Source organism: Diadema antillarum, unplaced genomic scaffold (assembly GCF_040938485.1).
Source record: "Diadema antillarum isolate AM-2024a unplaced genomic scaffold, OU_Dant_1.0 seq00000098_RagTag, whole genome shotgun sequence".
Classification (NCBI taxonomy): Eukaryota; Metazoa; Echinodermata; class Echinoidea; order Diadematoida; family Diadematidae; genus Diadema; species Diadema antillarum.
This window is the reverse complement of record NW_027271187.1, coordinates 1,805,431-1,831,302: the sequence shown is the minus strand read 5'-3', so window position 1 is coordinate 1,831,302 and position 25,872 is coordinate 1,805,431. Positions and strand designations below refer to the sequence as shown.

The window sequence follows — 25,872 nt, the reverse complement described above, 5'->3', positions numbered from 1 at the left end:
GAGCAAATGTCACGGAACCATATCTTTTAGATTGGAGTGATTGAAAGTCACATGTGGATGGCATATCAGGTTTGCATGTTTTGAAGGAGCTCTGATCTGTGATCTGTTATGTGTTGTGATCAATGTGGCAAAGCCTTCTGCTGTGTGTGAGAACTGGGTCAGTCAGAGTACCAGTCAGTAATTAAACCAGATTAAGCATGATTACACGATTGTGAAAATTTTTAATGTTTCCCCATGCACAGAGAAATTTCCCACAGAGACTCGTACAGCTAGAAAGGCGCATCAAAGTCTGCCAAAGGTGAAAATGGAAAATCATGTACAATTCAAAGAAATTGTATAGTTTTGGTTGTGACCTAACTTCAGGTTTCTAGCTTTTTTCTTCTTTTCTTTTTTTTGTGAGATATTGAAAAACCTCTTGAAATATGAAGGAGCATGTTATTCTCAGAGAGATCCAATGCTTATCTGATGAAAATTGGTTTTGAAGTGGCCGAGATATCCAAAACAAAGTGATCCTAATAAAAGGTGGGACCCACCTTTTATTACAATTGCTCTGTTTTACTTTTTTATTTTTTTATGTCTCAGGCATTCCAAAACCAATTTTCATCAAGTAAACTTGGAATTCCTCTTGAAATGGTATGCACTGTACTATTTCATAAGCGGTTTCTTGGTATCTCGCAAAAAGTAATGTAAAGTACTGTAAAAGTGGTTATTTTTGCATGAGTAACTTTTTGCGCTGGGCCGGATGAGATGAATTTCAGTTTCTTAATTCTATGGAATCAAGACATTTAATAGTGGTGCGTATGGTAAGCAAAAATAATCCTGTGCTTTTATTGTGCTAGTTGATGGTCGTGCGAAATGTGCAAAAATTTCCACTTTAACTGTCAAAAGTGTTGAACAAAACTACCCCTCATACTTCTAACAGTCCAACACATACAAAGCACCAAATCGGTTAAGGACAGAATCACACAAAACTTTTATTTTCAAGCTCATATATATTTTGATAGCACACATTGGTTATACAGCAGTATGCAACAAGGAAAAGTAGAAATTACGCGGTGCGTAATATATGTCCCCGCCGGAAGTAGCATTTAGTAATGAAATGTACAATATAGGTAAAAAAATCAAGGTCAAAGGTCAAAGAAGTCAAAGGTCAAAATTCTGTGTAGAAGTTTTGAAGCCCTCACCTAGTGCCATCACATAAAGCAAACGGAATCAAAATCGGGTTAGAAATGGCGAAGGAGTAGCATTTTGAAGCAAGATGTACAATATAGGTCAAAGGTCAAGGTCAAAGGTCACAACTGAAATTCTGTATAGAAGTTTCAAAGCTCCCATGTAGTGCTATCATATAAAGCAAACAGAATCAAAATCAGGTTAGAAATGGCGAAGGAGTAGCATTTTGAACATTTTGATCACACACGGACGCACAGACGGACAGACGGACACACAGACACACACACGTACGGAGCCCGTTTCATAGTCCCCTGCTCGAACTCGTTCGGCAGGGACAAAAAATACTGCGTATGTGACATTTTCAAGAAAATTTCACCAGCTCATGTATTGTGTTGGGCAGAAAATTCTTTATTACATGAACACAACTGATTTTACTGGCCAAATTCATATTCTAAAACCAAGTCGCATCATTAATTTCTGAAGCAAAATTCCCACAGGAGACAAGTAAATGCACAGCATGACACAAAATCACATGCAAGCTTGCACATAGGGCAGACACACACATACACGCAATATTAGCACACCTGGCAGAAAAAAAGAAAATATACTGATTCACTTTACTTTTGGCTGGAATGTTAGTACATGTACAGCTTTGCAACAAATGCTAATGCATAACATTCAAATAATCACACAGTGTGCACAGACAAATGGACTGAAAGTAATGCCACCACATTCACCACAATGCCAACTTCATATTGCATAATATCAATAATGATGTTTATAAAAAAAATAAAGAGTATTGCATAGGTTTGTCATATGAAGAGTATAAAAATACACGGTTGATGCTGCCGTAGAAATTCACTCTGTGTAAAAATTGCATTTCATAATACACACTGTAAATACTCTACCAAGGCATTACTTAGTTTGTGTCTTGACCATTACAAAAACATCAAAACTGTGACTCAGAAACTTCAGAAACACATACAGTTGAACCTCTCGTATCCGGACAAGTCGGGACCGGGGCTCATCCGGATAAGGGATTTGGCCGGATACGGTAGACTCAATGCTTTATACATGTGCATATACATACACATGTACTGATGTAGCCCATTGTAGTACCACATGTAGTAATGTGTAGGCTACCTTTTCATTGTTACATGAGAGAGGACTCAAGCGCATAATCTGTCCATGTTCTTGCGATGATTTGGGGATGTTTGGGGATGTTAAAATGTCTGAAGGTAAGCAATTTGGAAGGAAATTTGATGTAATGTATGTTAATCATGTTGGAAGTAATATGTAATTCATGTGTGTTTGTGTAGGAGTTCTCAAGGAGTTGGGAATCCCCCTTTCCTCCTGTAATTATTATTAAAAAAAAAAAAAAAAATCACGGCGAGAATGCGTCCGTATAATAGAGAGATCCAGATAAAGGGAGGCCGGATAAGAGAGGTTCAACTGTAATGTGATCCAATACTGAACAAAGGCATTTCAGATTGCAGCACACAGTTGATTAAGATTCTTCTTTATCTGCCAGAAGTACATTGTAACCCATGATTCACATCTCGACAAAATTCATTGATCTTGACAATTGGCTGAGAATTGAATCTATCTGCCCATGAAGGAAATGTATTTTCCACTTCTCTGCTATTAATTACACCAAATTGCATTATCATTAGACTGACAGCAAAGCTAAGTTTGGTGACCTGTGATCTTATCATTTCAGACAACTCATGGTTTATGAATTTGTTTACTCAACGTTATACCATTCAACATTTCTAGCTGAAGATATGGCTAGAAACTGACATTTTAACCAAAGTTAAACATTTAGATCATATCATACACAGTGTGTTCATATCTTTTGTTCTTTGAAATATCCACGTAGTTCATTTCCATGAGTAGGTAAAACCTATTTGGTCTAACAGAATGATACAGGAATACATGATGTTCCTCCATACATATGACAATACATTTTTTGTACCAGATGAATTATCACTCATTGCATTTCTTTCACACTTAACAGCATTCATTTTTTTTTTTTTTTAATGGCAGTGACTCCCTATAAAAGTTGAAAGAAAACTTTCATGAACCCTGAGCCGAAATGCCAATACTGTGTTGCTTAGAGGAATGAAAATCATAATTACACAATGGTATTCAGTAAACTCCATTAACTGAACAAGTGTGCCCATGGTTTCCAATGGAAAATTAATGTCTGGCACAATTCTAGAATGGCAGGTGTGAGCTATTCATACATGTGAATGCAATCTGGCAGACAAAACAATTGTCAGGTGTGTTCAAATATACAGAACCCATACTGGTATTTCACACATTATGTAAATTGCACACCATGAATTTACTCCAGTAGCATGGATCTTCAAGCACACACATAGCTATGCAACAACTGGAACAATTCACATTTCTCCCAATACATTTTATCACCATTGTCTTCATCCTGAGTACACAAATATCAAGTAAAAACATTCTTGTAGGTTGTCCAAACTTCAACAAATCTGGCTGACTGGAATGATTCACATTTGTCCATTACTATAACTCATAATCATTGTCTTTATATCCTGTGTAAAAAAGAAAAAAAGAAAAGAAAATAACTGTACATTTTCTAAGTTGTCCACATTTCAGCAAACCTAGCAGTCTGCAATGATTGTCAATTATATACTTAATCATCATTGCCTTTATCCTGAGTGAAAAAAAAAGAATGAGATGACTGAAAAATGTTCGAAGTTGTCCAAACTTCGGCAAATCTGGCTGGCTGCAATGATTAACATTTGTCTATAAACTTTGTCATCATTGCTTTCATCTTGACTAAAAATAAATGGACTAAAAATTGTCTCCTTAGTTGTCCAAATTGCAGCCAATCTGGCTGGCCAACATGATTTCCCAAAATTATCGCTATTAAAGTCTATGGTACAAAATTCGCTTATAACGAACACGGTTATAGCGAAATTTTCGTTATAACGAAGTCTTTTCCAAGCACCACTGACAAAGAAAAACAAAAGAAATGTGCTCCGTTTTAACGAAATGCGGATCGCTTTCGAAAATACGTAGCGGAACAAGGCATATGCAGCGTCTTTGCATAGGCGAACGCGTCACATCACTGTGTGTTCGCTTGGTGTGTCACGCACAGTTTCCGAGGGGAACTTGCGTTATTGTAATACAATCATCAACAATCTGATATTGATTAACTATTTGTTTTATTGTTCACAAAGCTTTACAGTGTATGACGAGTATTCAACAAACAGAATATCATATATTCGTGGCTTCCTTGTTTTCGTTATACAATTGTATTTGTTCGGTTATAACAAAATTTTGTTATAACAAAAGAAAACTGCCGGTCCCGAGCATTTCGTTATAATGGGAGTGCACTGTATTTGCTTTGCTTTGCTTTGCTTTGCTTTGCTTTGCTTTGCTTTGCTTTGCAAATATATCATTACACACTACTTGCATACTGTCATCTTCATTTGATACTGGTAAGTATGTCTTTGCAATTTCATCAATTTTTACGACTCTCTCACATTCGACCGATGGGTACAAGGTGCTGCAGGCTCAAACTCTGTCTGCCCTGACGACCATCGCTGCGTTTTTCCCTGGAGCTCCCATCACTCCACCACCTGACCAGGGGCAACCAATGAAATGGCAAGTTACATTCAGTCATGTGATCCATCTTTATTACTGCTCCCTCTGATGAAATCAACATCTTCTTATCTTTTCTCCAAAGAAATTTGTTCGGAAAGGATACTTATATCTTAAAAAGCTTTTGGCACCATAGCACTTTTTTTTTTCTTTTTCATTGAGGAGAATGATATTTCATAATCTGAGTGAACAAATCGTCGGGTGCCCATGCATTGGCCGCTAACGCAATACAAATTGTATTGCGTTAGCGGCCAATGCACGGGCACCCGACGAAATGCTTGATCTCGCACAACAGGTTTGTGAAATGACAGAACTGCTGTCATGTGGGATGTACTATTTTGTATGTACTAATCTATCGCATAATACCACACTAGAGTTGATGTCTTGGCTTCATACACTGTGTCTGGCATGAAGTAATTTGAAATTGATAAAACATTTGGTCTATGGCCCAATGGGCAACAAATAGTTATGTAATTTAAGGGACAATTCTGGACCAGTTAAAGATGAGTCTTGAAAGAAGGGATGCAATCTTACAGGTATAACCAAACAAATTTTACCAAAATTGAATGCAAATTAGGAAAGTAAAAAGATTGTGACGTTTTACGAACATTCATACAACAGTTCTTGAACAGTCAGCATGAATATGGCAATGGTAAGTTGATGATGCCATTTCCTCACAACTTGCCATCTCGTTATGAAATTTAAGATATAAAATTTCCAATTTTCTTTTTATATGCAATTGTACGCTAGTCTTCAATCCTAATATACCACACTGATCATTTTTCAGTTATTCAGTGAGGAATAACATTATGCTTTACACTGTAACCCGTCGAGGATGGACTGATTTTGCTACAACATGCATTTCCCATAGACACCTGCCAGAGTATACTGGGGACTCATCCTCAACGGGGTTAATAGCATGAAAATTGAATTTTCATCAGTTTTGGTACATCACAGATGGAAAACTGTTAAGGTGACCAACTTTTAACTGGTCAAGAATTCCCCTTTCAGTTTGGATGCTCTTTGCGATTGAAATTTGAGGGTCTTTCTTACCAGGATGTGACCCACTGCCGCAGAGGTAGAGCCCCCTGACTGGGGTGCGGTAGCTCCCACAAGAGGGGAAGGGGCGAGAGAAGTAGAGCTGATCCAGTGACATGGCTCCATGGAAGATATTCTGTCAGAATACATCAGACACACACAAACGCACCACAGAGAAAACAACAATGAATTGACACTTTTCAATATTCATAAAGCTGATATCATTATTTGGCTATATATATATGATCAGCCATTCTCGCTGAGAGGCTATTTGTTATAACAATGTTAATAATTGTCTTCAAGTAGTGATTAGGTTGAAATTGAATTTCAAGCCAATTCAATAAGGTGAAATTTAGAGCCAGCACTGTACACGTCCAGGTTTCTTCAACTGACAAGCAAAAGAAGAAGAAGAAGAAGAAGAAGAAGTAGAAGAAAAAACAGAAATGGCCTTTCCCGCTCCTATCACTGTGGTACAACTTGCAATCAGCAAAAGCTTACCACATTCTATTTCTTCTGGTGCCACTTTCGGGGTAAAAACAAAAAGTGGGGTGCAGTTACAACCTTTGTATTCCTATGTATTGTGCAAAAAAAAGTGTGTGTGTGTGTGGGGGGGGGGGGGGGGGAGGGAGGGGGGGGGGGCTTGGGCCTGGTTTTACCATCCCTTCTGTAGGAGAACTCTTACCCCTCCTGTCAGGCCAAAGATTCTCTCAAGGTCTGGGGGAGGCAGGATGTCTCGTCCAACGACGCTGTCCTTAAATCCTGGTGCATAGGCCTCAATGGAGTCAAAGACTGCAAATGGAAAGAAGTCATAAGAGCTGCTATCCTTTCTTCTCCTGTTTTCACAGCAGTAATCACTGAAGTTCATGGAAATGTCAATTTAGTTTGATTTACTGGAGTTGCTTGACTTACAAACATGTGCTGCCAAAGACCTTCATGGCCAAATGAAATGGAAAGTGCATTTTGTTGTATGCATTTAATGAAACTAATGCATATGATACTAAGCCAAATTATACCACACCATACCACACCATCCATATACCAGTAATACCAAACTATTAAACCCGTGTCATTCTATACCAAAGCATGTCCTACCTATCATATGATATCTACAGACAGAGTAACATACACTCTCCAACCTTTCAACATGACTATTTAGAAACACTTTGTTGAAACTTCAGAATACATTTTGAAGTGCAGTATTCTTCTTCGATCACCACCCCCCCACCCCCGAAGAAAAAAGGAATGCCGCATCTGTAACTTGGACTGATGATGGTCAAGATATAACAATTCTTTCCTCCAAATTCAGAATATTGGAGAGGTCAAGTGTTGGGCCACATGACCCAGACTTTCTGCATCAGCTGCCAGTGGGGTCTTGTCAAATAATGGACCAGCTCACCTCTGTCGCAGTACGCGTCTTTCGTGGCATCATCCCACTGCCTGCCACCGCTGAGCTCGTAAGGAGTGTACTGGGTGAAGAGAGAGATGACGTGACACCCCGGGGGTGCCACGGTGGGGTCCAGTGACGACGGGATGCACATCTCGATCATGGGCCTAGGAGGAAAAAAGGAAAAAAAGATCACTTTCGTACTACAAAGCAGTGATGTGACATTCTAGCAACTTATCCATGAGAAGGGTTTACTGAAGTTAAAGAACCATAAATTCCTTGAGAAACATACTTGCAAATTGGATATTTGAGGTTTGTCCAGTGCTTTAGAAGGTTCCATGACATTTGTTCCTGTGACAACTGTTACCATGACATATCTGCACGCTGAGCCAAACAAGATTTCTACCCACACACATAACCCTAACCCCTAAGTCCTTGGATAAAATAAGACCAGAGCAATTGTCACAGGAGCAAATGCAGTGTTGTTGCTTTAGAATACTACTTTGAAAGTGATATGTTCCACCACACAACCCACAATGAAATGGTTATGCAAAGTAATCACCTATCCTCTTCTCTAGACATACAAACAGATGATAAATATCTCTCTTTGTAAAACTACTTTCCTTGGAGAAATAGAGGCATGAATATGTTACCTTGGATGAAACAAAAACAATTAAACAAAACATACAAACAGTAGAGGTGTTTAAAGGAAAAGTTTAGAAACAGGTACACCACAAAACTTGTATGAAATTGTGAGAAGCTCATATCAAAGAGATTGTTCTAAATGTGATAGAAGTGTGTAGACTAACTTGGTAGGCAGTTCTCCTTTGAGTGCATCATCGTAGGCATCGTTCAAGAGACTCGTCTTTTCACAGTTGAGATGGATGGTGCCTGTGTGGTTGGGGCCAGGAGTGTCGTCACTCTTGTTGGGCAAGGCAGCGAAATTAGGAAGTCGGTCGACGGCAACTGAAAGTCATCAGGGCAAAAAAGCAAAGTAAACAAAATGATATCATGCTGCTTCAGTAGAACTTTGTGAAAGGTATAAAAGGGCAAACAGAGAGACTGAAAGATGAAAACATATATAATACAGGGCTTGACACTAACGGTGGCCCGGTGGCCCAGGGCCACCAAAAAATGAAAGTCGGGCCACCAAATTTCAAAAAAGGGCAAATTTGGTGGCCCACCTCGGGCCACCAAAGTTTTTTGAAAAGTGTCCTTTATCGTATCCGGGCAATTACCCCCAGAGGGCAATTACCCCCCGGCCAAATACTGGTTAGTGGTAAGGTTAGAGTAAAGATTAGGGTTAGGGTTAGGTTTAGGGTTAGGAGTTTGGGTTAGGGTTAGGGTTAGGTTCAGGATTAGGATTAGGATTAGGGCCAGGGGAAGGGTGCGGGGTAATTGCCCAGGGGGTAATTGCCCTAGACCCGTCATTTATTTATGTTAAGATGTTGCAACCCATGTGCCTGTCAATGAATATTTATACTTAGTCTTACCATTCAGCACTTAAATTTGTTTACAGGATGGATGAAAAGGACTGAATGAGTGCCTGAGAGTGAGTGTTGCCAGTTTGTTGAGAATTATTTATGAGTAGATATGTCCAGCTTCCAATTCTTACTATGATAAAGCTTAAATATTTGACTCATAAAAAAAAACAGGAATTTTAATGTCTTTTATTGTTTTTTGGGGGCCACCAAACTTTTCTCTCGGGCAACCAAAAATTTGAAATTGATGATTTTGGTGGCCCCATCGGGCCACCAAATAAAAAAGTTAGTGTGGAGCCCTGTATAATAAAGATAGAAATTAAAAAAATGAGGATTAATAGACAATGTTAATGAGCTATGGTAGGAAGTAGAACAAAGAAATTATTGTTACCATTAATCTTAGTCACGGGAGACTTGAAGTCAAAGGACGACACCTGCTGGACGAATTCTGCCGGTAGGAGACCGGAGGGAAGGAGGTCCAGGAAGGTGATTTTGGGCGTGGCATTGGAGAGGACCACTTTGCTCCTGATCTCGGTACCATCCTCCAACACCACTCCACAGGCCACATTGTCTCCAGACACCAGAACGGAGCTGACCGGCTGCCATGGCAACACGGAAATGCAAGAGGCAGAATGCACCATTAGTGTTCAGTAAACATGGTTTGTGGGCAATTTGCAACCACATACATTCCAAGTTAATTCTGATAAAAAAGACTAAAAATCAATCCAGCGGAATGGCAGGGTTTTCTTTAAAATTGGGCATAGCAGCGGCTGATTTTTTTTTTCCACATATTTTCAACGTACAGTGATAATGGTGTAACCATATGTGCAAGTTAAAGTTTTGAGGTCATTGCCTCATATATGTAATTAATGCTGGTATTTCCCTAAGAATGTCATGAAAATCCTATTATTGGTCAATGGCTCACCAACTATAACCCCATTTTACATAAATCTTATTGCTGCTCCATCATTAAATCCTTAAATTCATGTCAGTTATACAGAGTACACCTCACATCATCGTAGTATATTCTAATCTACTTAATCTCTTCCCTTTTTTATGTAAATCACCTGGAATATCATATAACTGACCAGGAAAATAATGATGCTAAATTACTGCACAAAACAGGACCACTTCCATAAATATCTGACTGACTTCTTTAATAGCAAAGATACTTTCAAACTAGTCTCGACAATCACAAGCTTTACTCTATGCACAGGGATTTGACACTTGTCATGAACTGAGTGACATAGGATAGGGAAAACTTTACAAACATCCCAAAATTACATTTTGCATTAGAGCAAGATCCACTGTACCTTGTCAGTCAGAACAGTCGCTCCATGGGATTTGGCAGAGTTGGCGATGCTGGCAGACACGGCGCCCATGCCCCCCTCGGCATAGGCCCACGCTCCCTTGACTCCATCCACCTCTCCCATCACGTGGTGCAGCAGGACGTAGCTGCAGAAAACAATGATACAGCAAGGAACTGCTATCAAACTTTGATGATAAATACTTTGCATGGTAGCACTACTCTTGCATGATAATTGTGATAATACATGTACTGACTATGATGATAATAATAGACTAGAAAAGTGCTCCGAAGATCTCCGCCAAGCAGCTCATTCCCATTAACAATGTGACTTCCACCCTACATTATCATCCTATATTCATATCATCTGCATGATTAGATTCCTTGACTATTTAATAATAGCTCCTTAAAGGGGAAAAAGAACGCAGCAAACAGATAGAGAGATTTTTTAGATGAGTGGCGACTTACCCACTGCCTGGGGTGTCTGGTGTCAAGAAGGCTCCAATCACAGAGTCTGTAGCTAAGGTGGCCTTCAAAGGTTCAGATTCAAACCAGCGATCCAGTATCTGACAATACAAATAATGGACGCAGGTATTTGCTTAATTTTGTTTTAACATGCTTTTGGTCAGGGCTTGATATTAGCAATGGCCCAATTGCTAAGGGCCACCAAATTTATCTTCTGGTGACCCAATTGGGCATCTAAGATTCAAAATGGATTGTTATACTGTTGCTTTTATTCTGGGCAACTACACATCTTTTTGGGGCCACCAAAATTTCAGATTTAAAGATCTAAGTGGCCCAAGTGGGCCAACAGACAAATAAGTTAGTGTTGAGCCCTGCTTTAGTCTTATTTGCTTTGTATAAATTTCCTTAAAGTGGGTATTCCCTGCTTCATATTGTTAATTTTAGACTGCAAACATGCTAGAGGTACAGAGGAAAAATGTGGTTGGAATGTTTGGATTCAAATTCTAACGAACTATGGACTTCGCCTTCAAGACGACATGCGATGGGTTGAGTGACAAGCTGAACATTAATTTTTACTCAAACAATGTCATGTGGCTAGACAAAGAAAGAGAGATTAAAGAACAAACAAACAAAAGGAAGGTTCTCATTTGGAGGTCAACAGATCAACTTCTATTATGACATCACATGCATTGTTTCTATTCTAATGGCTTCTGCAGAATAGAGTGAGAAAATAGCAGTTTATAAGTTAGTGTCTTAGTGTTTGTGCATGTGAGGTACTGTTGGGCAGTATGTCATTCAACAAATTTAAGGTGGCAACACATACATCAAGTCCGGTATGGGTTATCATAGAAGTTAGTTAAACACATCTAACTCGCTCAGGATCTCTTACAAGTCACTGGCCCACAAAGATTCTAATAAGTATGCCTAAATCCTTGGCTTTGTCTGGAGTTTACAATGCCGACAACTATTTCTTAGGGTCACTGACTCGAACTCTGACATATATAAGAATAATAAATCATAAAGTAGGATCTTACCTTGTTCATAGGTGCAGTCAGTAACTCATAGAATGCAGGAATGTCTCTCCCGAGAATCTTGCCTGCAATTCCAAATTTCAAAATTTGGCGATCATTATCATAGATGATGCAACAGCCATCTTACAAGCATCATTTCAAATGTTTGGAAATTCACATTTATGAGTGAATGGAAAGATACAATATGTTAAAGCAGGGTTGCCAACAGTCACGCATGAAAGTTGTGGGAGCTCAAAAAGCAGTCAGGGAGATGCTTGTGTGATATATGCATCTCAGTGAGGGGAAAAAATACATTCCTCAACCAGGGAAGCTTTTAAATTTTTGTCGAGGCATAAAAAGATGTTTCATCTTTAAGGAATACTTGGCAATTCTGATACGAAAATTTATCTGCATTGGATCTGCAGAGGGCAAACAAAACTTGATATGATAAAAAAAAGATATGCTTGAACATTTGTTTGTTTGTATAAAAGGGCCGGGATTAATATATGCTAAATAATGAGAACATTGTTCAAATCAAGTACACAGGCAGCTGAGGGTTGATACAATGTAACATTAAACGTTGATACAGTACTTGCCAGATCTGACAAAAGTTATACAAAATGAAAATGTAACATCATTGTTTGAGAATATGTGATCACATTGAAAGTAGCAGCCCTAACCCGATTTTCAACTTCAATTTTCACAATGCAAACATATGTTCATCTCTACCAAGTACAGCACCTAGTACCTAAGGAGCAAGTGTGATTTATTCTTCATGTTGGTATCATATTTCACCATTCATTAAATGGCATGACACTTCTACCACATAGCCACTAATTTCAATCTACAATATGTCCTTTTTGTTTCTCTCTCTCTGTAAAACACTTTTCATGATGATTAACTGATGCAGCTTGTCCCACAGCAGTGTGGTCCTTACTTGCTCAAGCATATTCATTTCAATCTCCCGTTTACACTTTGGCCTCCACACAAGTTGGTCAAATGCACCAATATGAAACAATGCCATGGTTTCCCCCATGAAAGTCACTGTGATACCACTGGGATTGCGGGCCCGATTACTGAAAAATGGGTCTAGGGCAACTACCCCTTGGACAATTACCTTAGACCCTGACCCTGACCCTAACCCTAATCCTGAACCTAATCATAACCCTAACCCAAACTCTAACCCTAAACCTAACCCTAATCCTAATCTTTACTCTAACCTTATTACTAACCAGTATTTAGCCAAGGGGTAATTGTCCTCGGGGGTAATTGCCCTTATATGATAAAAAATCACTACTTCATTTAAAGTGAATTTTAGGACATTAGTGCTGGTAGGGAAAAAAAAAAACTTTCAAAGAATGACAGGTGTTGTGATGTACTTTTTGTATGCATTAGTGAACACTGATTGTAGCAAGTTTTAAACCTCAACCTGATTTGGCGATGGACTTGACAGTGTCCAGCATCTGCATCTTTTGTTTCACGGAGGCTCTGCTGCTGGGGTTGAGATCAATGGGAGGGTTGTCAAGGAGAGGGGTGATGGCCGATGCAATCCCATTCAGGTAGTCGTCAAATTTGAAGTAAGCCTGCAACACAGATAGAGGGAGCCCTTCAAGATGACGTACCTCTTCTACAAAGTAGTGAAGCGATATGTGTCCTTATGGATTTGTCACACCCATAATCAACTATTCATAAAATATTTATGCCTAACTTACCCGGTTATAAAGAGCGTGACATATTTGAAGACTCAACTGTAATTATACAATTTCTATGGAACTTTGATGGTTGTTTACACATCATAAATGTATTGCAGCAGTAGTCTTATAAGAGATTCAACACCATCTGACCCCCCCCCCCCCCACCCCCAAATTTGTCTATTGTAATCTGTACTTCTTCCAGTTAACATGTTTAGTGATATGGGAGATCATCTTTAAATGCTCGGAATTGATTTATCTCCTGCAGTGACCAAATTGATTGTTCTCTCAAGAAAGCAGTACCTCCGCATCCTTTTGAGAGAACTGGGCAATCTGCTGCTTGGTAAACTCCTCATCTCGGCTCATGAGGAGGGATCGGGGTCTACCGCTGGGCCCTGGCTCCTCCAGGAGTGGGGTGAAGGCATGCTCTGGCCTCAGGTACACCTTCAGACCATGCTTCTGCAGAGATAGAAGAGAACCATTTTTATATCTAAGACGAAGATAAGCGCACATACATTCACACTGTGTGATTGTGTTGCTCTTGTGTATCAATAATTCACACCTTACCCCACTCAAGTACCATCTCCACTCTCCTGTTTACATAACACAGAACCCATACTGCATACTTGAAAACCCTTACTCCCATCCCAAAGATCGTTTGACTCGGACATCCTCCCTGCCTGCTTGTCGTATGCACATGAGTATATCACACCCTCCAAGTCTAAACATATATTTCGTAAATATATACCGTGGTACATGAAGACACACAAAATATATAATTGAATACTTACATACACCCATACATATACATACACATATAAATTTTACATTGAATTTTCATCATTATGTTTTTCAATCTTTTACATAATCAATGGAAAATTGTGATGTGATGACCTCATCAGCTCACTCAGTTGCATAAACATATCAACTACTAAAAAACAATGTTTGCAAAAAAGTTGGCAAATCTTTCAAATTTCATAACTTCCTTACTTTTAATGCAATTTTGTTCAAATTTTCCCAGTTGCACTTTTAAAGCTTACTTTCTCGTTTCCAGACTAACTTTTGAATGGTATGGAATTCCCCTCTAATAGGCAAACATATATCGTGAAAACATTCTTTTACCTTAAGCTCCAAATCTTTGACTATGGTAGGCCTCAAGAGACTCAGCAAGTAGGAGCACCTGGAAAACTTGAATCCTATACAAGATAAACACATGGAGCTCTTTTCAATACAACTTGTAACTCTGGGGGAAAAGTTCTGCATTTAATCATCATCAGCAACAGCATCAGCATAGTCATTTAAACCTTTGAAAAAATCGAAATACATTGCATATATGACGTCATGCAATAATCATAAACGAAAATAAAACATAGATCACATCACTATCTATAAAACATAGATAGTGATTATGCATTACCGTAATAATGCTTCATATACTGCAATGCCACATATTTTGACGGTATAATATTTTGTGAATTGGAATGTGTAAGACAATTTCGTGAGTGGTTAGATTAGGAGTCAAAATGGAATGATTTCTCAAGAGATATGTTAGCAATTTTCACCTTAGATACGATAGACAATAATGAACTGAAGTAAAGGAAGGCAATATTTCCCAATTGCTAATTTCATGAATATCAGTTGACTTGCAAAATTTGTGAAATATACTGTGCATACAGTACTCTTATCACCTACACCATACCCTTCTTCAAAAAAAGAGAGACAAAACCACAACAGGTAACTGCAGTAACAGCATGCTTCTGTCTGTCTGTCTGTCTGTTTCTTTGCATTTGGGAAAATACAGACTGACAGCTAATACAATGTTACACACTGTCGCCATATACAAACTAATGAATTTTAGATCACTCAATGCAGCTACAAAATCATTTTTCAATAACTGATATTATCAGAGGCAGATCCAGGATTTCCGTAAAGGGGAGGTGCCTTTACAAATTTAAACATTTTTTCTCTTTTTATTTCTTTTGTTTTAACAAAAAATAAAGAGGGGGCACGCGACCGGTGCGCCCCCCTCTGGATCCGCCACTGTTTATAGTGTTCGTGGAGATGAATCAAGACCTCGTAGCCATGGAAATGACATTATGAACGAATAGCCAACAGAAGGCAACAAACCTGGCACAATTTCTTCGGTGACAGCCGCTCCACCGATGACATGGCGTCTTTCCAGCACAAGGGTGTCTAGCCCAGCTTTCTGCAGGTATGCTGCCTGCACGGAAGGAGAAAAAAAAATCTAATTATTAGCATCAGCTCTGACTCAGTAACTGCTTTCATTTCTTGGATCAGTTTCACAATAAGATCACAAATAAAATCCTCTTAATTACCCATGGTGAAAACTTGATGAAATGTATATCAGTGCTGCAATGACAGAAGAATTCATTGCCCCAGTCAAAAAACTATAATTACCATATATGAGCAATGCAGTAATTAGGCCATTGCCTCCCACATATTATGATTCCCTGTGGAGTTTCTACATGGTATACATGGTTCTCTTAAGTAACAGAATAATTGTGATTCCCTTCCATATAATCAACTTCAAACCTCAACAGCTCAATATCAAAGTTGACATTTAAATGTAAAAGCAGAAATTTTTGCAATCTATGAACTATATCTCCCAGGTAAGATGAGTTTTGCATAGTATGTTTTCATTTTACCATCTTTTGATTCCTTTTCAGAATACTACCACTGATTTACACGAACAACAAACAAATACTGGTATTCACACCCTTTTACCTTTGCGCTGGTATCACATACCGGTACCTCAAAATGCATGAAAATTCCCCCACTACAAAATGTTTTACATTTATGATACGAGGGCCTCACTCATATGAGGATCGAGTACTTGAAAAGAGACAACAATTAAATCATAAGAAAAAAAAAAGAAGTTCAACTTCAAAGGAATTAGGTGTGCTGGGTCCATTACACCAATATTCGTACAATGCGAAGAATGGTGTACGTGTACTCACCGCAACAAGACCATTGTGTCCCGCCCCGATGACGATGGCGTCGTACTCTTTCGTGAGGGGGTCACCCCCTCTTTGGCAGCGTACAGAGGAGGAACCAAAGTGCTGTGAAACTTGGGTCAGAGGTCGCATGAGAGAGTTACGCCCCTTCATTAAAGGATCCCATAGCTTTGTGGTGAGCATCATGCCTGCAAGCTGGAATTCGTCAGACCTTCCTCCTATTTTTGCAATGATGGCCAGGCAAACAAGAGATAAAGGCAATCATAGCAGCAGGATTGATGGTTTAATAATATCAATTATATTACTGTATATTGCTGCAGTTTTTGGCAGCAGAGATTATACCAAGTCTCATGCCTATTCAGAAGCACAACAAAGGCATGAGTCTCAAGCTCACAAAGCAATTCCCATCTCACACTCATCTGCCAAGCAGTCATGCTGTAGGTCTCATGCCTTCAAGGAGGGGGAACAAAACAAAACAAAACATGCCATATGTAGATCAATAATAAACTTCGCATAGGAAGCCTGCTAATGCTAAACTAAGTAGGGTAAAGTGTTTCATTATTCTCTTTTTGTTAGCTAGTAAAGGATACCCAACTGCTACATGGCGGTAAATATCTCACAAATTACCTCTCGAGTCTAAATTCATTTTTGAGATGTCTCTTTAAAATTGTGCCATATATGCATACCTACAAAGTTTTGTCAGTCATATCTTCTAGACTTGATCACTATTTACCCTTGACCATAGTTTGGGCAAAAATGCTCAAGAGAAAATTTAGTTAGCACTGATATGGTTAGGACAATCTCGATCAATATCAATATGTAACATTGCATTACATGGATGAGAATTAATCTAGATCTATGTAGAATTGAAGTAAAATCTTATTAAATTTACAAGTAAATTTAGGCATCTTGATAGGTCTATGGTACCGAATTGAACAATTGATTTCTAATATTAAAAAAATGCCTAATATCCCTGCTGTGGAAGTATCCCTATTTCAGGTACTGTATACATTGGACTGTCCTGTGATGTAAACTTAATTAGTACACTAGAGTCTATAGGCTAAAACTAAAGCGCTATCAAAGGTTGAAAGGGAATGACACTGAGCTTGTTCTGTTGTGACTCCTTTCTTGAACCTCCTTGACCTTGCTACGACATAGATCTATATGATGAGGATGAGCAGATTATGATGATTTATGATAACGAAAAAGAGACAGAGTCAGACATGAGAAAAATCTATATGGACATACCTCAGACGGTTCTGCGAAGTGTTTGGTTTGGGTTTTTAGACGTACCGCTAGAGCTCTCCACGTACCATCCCTGTGCAAGGGTGGCTGTCATAAATATCGCCGCCGCCCGCCCTCGGGGCCTCCAAACAAGCCCAAAAAATCGGAAGCTCCGCTCCGTATCTCCGTTCACATCAGTGTAAACAATGCCCAGGGAAGCGTGGGAATTGGAAGGGGGTCGGTCTTCCTTGTACGGAGCGCCAGTAATAATTAAATCAAAAAATGTATGATGGAAAATTTACAGAATCCTTAGCATTTGAATATAATAAACCAGCAAGTCTAGTACAATGTGTACTACATACATCAGTTTTATTGGAATTTGGAAATATATCATGTAAAGGCTGACAACATGTTGTTTACTTTACTTTGAACTTTGAACTTTATTGAGAATAACACCTTTTGGCCCCGTGGGGGCATATAAATTAAGGCTTAAACGTACCAGTACATAACATAATAATAATAGTGAGACTCTTGTAGAGCGCACATTTCTACCTAAAAAAGATACTCAAGGCGCTATAGAACAGAGTACATATTGTGTCATGTTACAACAGTATCACAGAAAATAATAAGACAATAAACCAACAAACAATATAATACGTACACATACATTACATACAGGCATACAATATTGTCAATTCAAATTAAAAATATACGTCTTGAGATTCTTTTTGAAACTATCAATGAAAGATGCTTCTCTAAGAGATTTTGGTAGGCCATTCCATAGTTTTGGGCCCATATATGAAAAAGCCCGATCCCCCCAATTATGCTTGATTCGAGGTACCTGTAATTTTAGCGAGTTTGATGAACGTAGATTACGTGGTGGTTGGTGAAGATGAAGAGTATTTTGAAGGTAGAACATAAACATAATATAATACTATAACGATATAGAACATATTTACAAATAGTATACAAAAAAATATACATGGATATACAGTTGTCAGCCGTCACTCCATCTGTGAATCAAGGTTTACTTGGCAGTAAGCAAAATTAATTACTTAATTACTTAAAGGGAAGGTTCATCCAGCAGTGGGGTAGAGGGAGGTCTAAAAAAAAATGATTTATGATATCAAACAAAGACATTACTAATCAATTTTTAATACTCTGTATTAAATTTTGGTTGTTTTCAACAATTACTTGAATTGAATTAATTCTGATACAACATAAATAACCAAAATGTGAAGCTTAAAATTTTGTATGTGGCCGCTGCATTTTGTTCAAATCCAAAAAAATAACTGTTAGATACATATTATAAAGGCAGTATCTTTCCAGGATGCCTGACATGCAGGTATGGTGTCTCAGACATGTAAGAGGCCACATGAAAACACTGCTGCATTTTCAAATGTCTGGGTGTTTTATGAATATATTTGAGGTAAATGGATCGGCAACTGTCGAGGCTCATACGGCGTCTCGTATAACCACTCCTGCTGGACACTTGAAAGAAATTTTCAGGATACATTGTAATACCAACTCAACAACAACAACCAACACACTTACTGATCGGTACGCTCCCGCAACCATAAAAGCGGTAAGGATCCGCCGGAAGCCGACAGTAATAAAAATAGAATAGGCCGATATAAGCCTACTCTGTTAACCAAGTATAGGTTTTACTATTCATTTTAAATTTCTTTCATTCAATTTCACAAATTTTCACTTCAATTTCGTCGCGGGATGTCGGGAATAGGCCAAACTTACTTTCAAATTCGTCTTTCGTCGTTCATTTTCAAATAGGGGTCCTAAAGTCCATTCAATTTAGTCATTTGGCATACATTTTCGTCATTTACAGTTCAAATTCAATAGCACTCAAAACAGCAGGATTGATTTCGTCTTTTGTCAATAATTTTCGTTAAATTTTTATTCATATTCGTCTCATATCTCTATTCGATGTGATTTCCCAGTCATTCATGTGTTTTTTCTGTAACCGTTCACATCTTACATTCAGGAGTTAACATACACACAAGTGTCCCCCCCCCCCACACACACACACACAAAACCGCAGATACAGACACACACACAAGCGATCCGAGTACGCGCTGATAATATAAACAGACGTACCGTCTCGCATACGAAAACACTGACAAACGATTTCTAGGCAAACATGACTAAAGACAAAATTTTAGGGGTAGAATAATCATAATCATGTTTGCTGCTTTCCAGTGTACAAAATTTAAAGCTTGCTTCATGCATTATGATACGAAAACCTGAAAATTACGAGTCAAAATAAAGAATCGACAACATCTGGCGAATTTGAATGAAAAAATAATGACATTGTGTGAACAAAAACGAATTTGATCTTCACATTCTGCGATCCGTCAGCGGGAGGGATGAATTTGAATGACAATTGACGATTTTTAAATGCTTTGAAAATTTATGACGAAAAACGAAAGCCTGTAGCTAGCCTCTTTCAAGCTCCCATGATTGTTGGCTTTGTTTCCAGGCCTTCCATTCCTAGAAAATTGGGAACAATAATAGCTCCCTGCGTTTTAACTGACTTCTTTGAAGGTTAGCCAGGTGGGCCCCATCCAACCACATTTGATTACATTGTACAAGTAATCAGCGCGCCTTCTATTCGTCAGTGTACGCCCGCTGGGTCGGCAGCTTTTAACTTTTCCTTTGACATGATCAACCAATCAGAGCACGCATCTTCTATTGGCTGTGGAAAGAAATCGGAAGATCAAAGGGGCGCAGTTCTGTGACACCTATTGTCACTCTTTCTTCTTATTTATCTCCTTGCAAGTCTTTCACTTGTTTTTGTGTCGGTTTAATTTTTTACTCTTCAGATACAGAAGATGATGACAAGTAAACATGAGATGTAACTGTCGCATGAATTAATTTCTTTGGTTGGAGCATATTTCATTATACACCACAAAATGGCCAAACCTGTAGTTTGAATATGCCCAAGCAAAGATACCCAAAAGAGTTGATAGAATTCAGAAAGTTTTTGTCATTGTCACACACTTGGACTGCGAATGCATGACTCCAAATAAACAGAACACTGTATAACAAAAGAGGTTGAAATCCCTTTCAGGAAATATAACAGTTCTTTTAGGAAAAACAAAACAAACTGGCATTTTTGTTAGAGGCATTTCGCTTATACCGAAACATACCAACAGAAATAAGTTCACTCCTTCATTGTTACAAGGATTAAAAGCAGTGACTCTAAAATATGAGCAAGAAAACACTCGGACAAAGTAAACAAAGAAAAGATAGATTATTGCTACAGCAACAGGGTTTCCATTGGATTGGAAATGAAGATTTAGAGCTTAGTCCATCCGCACGTCATTTTCTGTAAGAAAAAAACAACTGCATTTTGCGTAGTGCATAATAATAGGTTCTTATGGTGGTATTTATAGATGGTGCATACGGAGCGAATCATCTCTGAATTCACTGCGTAAGCTGTAAGTTGCATTGCTTTATATATTACAATTGGTATTGATAATAGTTATCATTATTACTATGATATCATCATCATTATCCTTATCATTATCATTATCATTATCACAATCATGATTATTGTTACTATGTTATTACTACTACTTCTACTACTGCTAGTGGTAGTAGTTGCAGTATTAGTAGTAGTCTAGTAGTAGCAATAGTAATATTAATAGCAGTAACAGAGGTATCATTGTCATGTTTTCACTTCATTTTACAAGTAGGCAAAGAATATATTAATTATCACTTAGTTTGACTCCATTTTTCATATCTGTAATTTGAATTGTTAACCAGGGGCAAGAAATCATTAGGTAAATCTCTCACTTTAAAAAAAAAGCACGTCCATTTCACAGCTTAAAACGATTTACAGCGACAAACAAACAATAATGCAAATGTCAAATACGTGTTGAGAATGATCAGACCTCTGTCCATGTACATTCCCTGGGAGTGGTAATTAATGAGAATGATTGTAGGTTGGTGGTTTTTGCTGTACCTTGCACCTCCTGCCTTGTTACGTCACCGACAGGAAGGAAGTATAACGGTCCAACACCTGTTTGTTGTATCAGTAGGCACTGGGTTAGACCATCTATGCTGGCAGGTACCAGGTACCAGTCTGTTTTATTTAAAGGCATAATTTACCATTTGCAGATGAAACCAAAACCCAGCATTAGTCCTTTAAAAACGTTCTAAAATGTGAGTTACGGATAGAAAAAAACCACTGCAAAAATTTGCATCGGTAAAATTGATGTTGAGATATTGTTAAATATATAAAATCTGAACAATAGTTATAATGAAAATGCTTCTAGACTAAACCGTCTTATTGAGGAAAAAGTACTGGTATATCCTTACATTTGAGGTTTTATTGCAAAAAATTCATATGGTAGGATGTTTTGTGATACAACAGACGTAAACATATAGCTTTATGCATCAAATGTGATATCTTGAAATTTCTTTAGATCACTACTCCCAAAGGTAAACAGGACATATCAAAGTGTTGAAGAGTATGATCATACAAAGGAAATGGGGAGAAAATGAAAAAAGGGAATAGAGAGGGAAAATAGACAGCAGTCAGACGTAAGACAAAGAAACTAACAAGCAAGCAAGCAAAAAACAAAGCATCTAGAGATTCATCAATCAATCGTTGAATGGTAATTTCTTTTATCTTCTTACACGTCCCCAACACATACAACTACACTCAAAGATGAACATAAAATTTTATATTATCTTCTTCTTTACGTGTGACATAATATATATTTCATAATGGTTTTGTGGTCGTCAGAAAGGAAGCGACAAAAATAAACAGGCAAATCAAATTTTAAAAGATGACTGCTACTTATAAAAAAAAAACCAGGCAAACATAACAAAGATTTGAGAAATTGAAATGTAACATCGGCATAAGTTGTGACAATACTTTTGAAGAGAACATTTGCTCATTTTCATTCTCATCCCATCATCCTTAAACAAGTGTAAAATTGAAATTTGCATAACTGATATCGGAGTGGAATCCACTCAATACTATTGGTTTTGCCCCTATGGCTTTCAAACCGTTGAACATGCATGATGGATGCCCGTATTCGCTTTTTGGCCTGAATATTCACGAAGGTGGTACAAATTTGTCCATGAATTTAAAGTTTAAACCACGGACAAAGACCATGGTGCGCCAAGTGTCGCACGGAACATTTCGTTACGAAATCAGTCATGAAAGTTTTCGTCGACGAAATGACCATTTTGTTACGAAATGTTGTCACTTTGCTACAAAATAATCAGTTCGTCTACGAAATATTCCATGCGACACTTGGCGCTCCATAGTCTTTGTCCATGGTTTATAGTAGAGGTCATATGTCTTAATTGATTTTTTGACATCATGAATGTGTTTTTGATGACATTTGCCCTACATTATGAGAAATTGCACATCGAAGGGTTGTAAAGCTTCTCAAGGGACACTTTTGAAAATGATGCCCTTGTTTTGTTTTGTTTTTTTCAAAAATAAATCTTGCGGTGTTGATTAGTTCTTCATAAGATGAATAGATACAAGCAGTTATCCTTGCCTCCAAAGTATGGTCAAAGACTTTGATTTATCAAAGCCCAAACAAAGAAATACATTAAAATACCACAATCATTTAAAGTTGCGTGATACTGATGACTCTATGTACTAAGATCTAGTACCACAAGAACAGAATAAGAAAACAAATTGTAGTTAAGCAGAGTTAGAGTGGGGGAGGGGGAGGGGGAGGGGGAGGGATTTTACAGAATAGATCAACATAAACCAGCAGAGCTTGTACACGTTGAGGTGAATACTTCCCATTGACTTCTGTGCATTACATGCATACTCTGTAGGGCTCACACGGGTAAATATTTCCCAATAGAGACGTGTGTTAAAATTCAAAATTCAAACAATTCTGCAAAAAAGCTGGGGAAAATGAGGTGTTTCATCTTCACTAACCTGGATAAGAGATATACCCTTTCATCCATCAAATTTCCAATGCGGGTTCTTCAGCTCAACTGTCCAAGGGTCCGCAAAGCCAGACCACGAGTTCTTTTCACTCAAAAATCACCTATTTTCTGTACATGCACACAATGAAGTATAGTCCCTTCAAATTCCATGAGAAAAGCTTTCATGTTCCAACCAAAATGCAGTTTGTAGAGTAATTCATACTCAATATCTGCAGCTATTCATGTTTGTTTTGTTTTTTTGCCAAACTGCATTTCTGATTTTTGATTAATTCTTTTTCTTCATTTATTTTGGTATCTTTGGTACGATTTTGTGAAGCGGTCAGGGACATTCCATTTTATTTACAGGTGTGAGCCCTGTACCACCTTCGTGAATTCGGGCCATTGTGTTATTCTATTTTGCTTTGTTACGTCCTGTTCTTCACCCCGGATTCGCTGAACAATGTATCAGTCTCTGGCTCACACGGTCGGATATGGTGTGGAATAAAACAGGAAAGACAACTCATGAGGAGTAAGACCGCGGGATTTGGTACTACCAGGTACCGACTGGGACGATTTTCAGCCCAAAGAGTATAAAAGTTGACCAAATTGCCTGCATTCCTCAGATTTCTCGGGTTCGTGCTTCCACGACAGAAAACTCCAAAGCAACGACTTAAGAAAGAAACTTGGCAAGAGACGGATTTCATCACCATGGGTTGGAAATCCACTTTGCTCGTCCTCTTTCTCGCTGCACTTACTGTCGCAGGTAAGAATAGCGTCTTTATTAATTTTCACATCAAGTCCTATTTTTTGTTGTTGATAATCATGTCTTCTCTATTGTCTGTTCAAAGATTATGATTAGGAAGCTTAGATGATATTTCAATATTTAAAGAGGATCTAAGAAAGATTACGTAACACTAAAATTCAAAATTGATAATCAGAATGGTGTATATTTGATTCTCTGTTCAATAAATCACATCAGCGATTAAGAACTGCCTAGCAAAAAGGAAAAAAAAAACTTTATTTCAATGTTAAGTATGATGTAAATTTATATGGCAACGAAGTTTACCACTATAAACCGTCTCTCTTCACGGTGGATATTAAAGTTGATTTGAAAAAGTTGTGTTTTTGTTTCTGCAGGTGCAACACTTCTTTTTCAATACTTTTTCTCTAGCGATATATGTCCTAATACCATTAGTGATACTCAGACAATGATGCTATCAATATCATAACAATCACAGACATGGGTTTTCTTCATGATAAACACCTGTCTTTCGATGCTCCTTTCACAGTGTTTGCACAGAGCGGTCGTCGAGGTCCAGACAATAAACGAGGGCGGGGTCGACTCTCTGATCGTCCTGGGGATCGCCGAGGACCCGGTGACCGCCAAACTGTGGCTAATCTAGAGCAGGGTGAAGGCGGGCGACGAGATGGTGGTCGTAGGAATGAGGGACGTTCTCGACCAGGAGAACAGTTCTCAGACGGCCAAGGGAGACAAGGCGTAGAGGGAGGTGAAGGAGATGAGTTTGGAGCACAAGGTGGCTTCAGACGGAGAGGTGATAAACCGTTTTTTGGTCAGGGAGGAAGACGAGAGGGAGGTCGACAAGGAGGAACCGAAGGGGATATGTCACCGATGCCTTTTGGTGGTGGTAGGAGATCTAATAGAGCCAATGAAACTGATGGTGACGAAAGTTTTCCTGGTCGTCACCACGGAAGGCATCACTCGCGCCACCATCACAATCACCATCATCAACATCACAATGGAAGGCGTAATGAGAGCGAGGAATCTGAAGAAGGAGATAACAACGGCACCAGTATTTTCCCTTTCAGATTCGGTCGCTATGGAAATCGCCGTCATCATCATGCAAAGTGTAATGAGAGCGAAGACTATGATGGGGAAGGAGATAACAATGACACTCTAATCGAGAATGCACCATTTGGTAGACCATCTCGTCGTCGCCATCATCCCTGCAAACGTAATCGTACCGAAGAGGAAACCGGCATCTCAGATCGAGGTGACCGACGTGATCAATCTCGATGGAATGGCGGGCGACGTGGCGAAGGAGGAAATGGTCATCCCTTCCAACGTCCAGGCAAGGGTGGTCGCCATGGTAACCGCGGTGATCGTCCATTTGGTCGTCGAGGTGGCAGGAAACCTGAAGGGGATGAGGACATGCCCACCACCATCGAGCCAACAACACAGACCGGAGAGCGTGAAATTGATGAAATCGGAACTGATCTACCCGAAATCAATGAAGGGTTCATGCCATGATAAAACTGTATAGCTGTTCTTGTTCTTGCTGATATTTTTTCCTTAATGTAATTCTTCCCATCGTTTTCCAACAAAAGCTTGTCAAAAAAAAAAAAAACCCAACATGCTTGTTTGGTTCTCGCATTAATTCAACTTTTTTTTCCCCCACCGTGGTTAGCGGCTTGCAAAGTCACGTACACTCACAAATAAAAAGCAAAGACAGAAATGAAATAATGTTTCCTTTCACCTTGAGTACAGAGATTTTCAAAATATGTCGGTGGCTGATGAATACATATTTGTAAAATGTTTAATAAAT

The 25,872-nt window shown here is 38.6% G+C and overlaps 2 protein-coding genes across 2 annotated transcripts; one reads left to right on the top strand and one right to left on the bottom strand.

The window, feature by feature from the left end:
• Positions 1 to 4,633: 4,633 nt before the first annotated feature.
• Positions 4,634 to 17,476, bottom strand: LOC139726788 (pyridine nucleotide-disulfide oxidoreductase domain-containing protein 2-like). Its single transcript, XM_071637778.1, has 15 exons — positions 17,411 to 17,476; positions 16,166 to 16,380; positions 15,315 to 15,408; positions 14,310 to 14,383; positions 13,491 to 13,646; positions 12,926 to 13,079; positions 11,521 to 11,582; positions 10,490 to 10,587; positions 10,029 to 10,170; positions 9,107 to 9,314; positions 8,044 to 8,200; positions 7,247 to 7,401; positions 6,533 to 6,639; positions 5,866 to 5,986; positions 4,634 to 4,790 (listed from the first exon to the last, which is right to left on the bottom strand). The coding sequence occupies exons 2-15, from the start codon at positions 16,346 to 16,348 to the stop codon at positions 4,726 to 4,728; spliced, it is 1,776 nt and encodes a 591-aa protein (XP_071493879.1). The 5' UTR covers positions 16,349 to 16,380; positions 17,411 to 17,476; the 3' UTR covers positions 4,634 to 4,725.
• A 6,540-nt stretch (positions 17,477 to 24,016) lies between these two features.
• Positions 24,017 to 25,577, top strand: LOC139726766 (uncharacterized). Its single transcript, XM_071637756.1, has 2 exons — positions 24,017 to 24,071; positions 24,598 to 25,577. Exons 1-2 carry the CDS (start codon positions 24,017 to 24,019, stop codon positions 25,575 to 25,577), a joined length of 1,035 nt encoding a protein of 344 aa, XP_071493857.1.
• Positions 25,578 to 25,872: the final 295 nt, after the last annotated feature.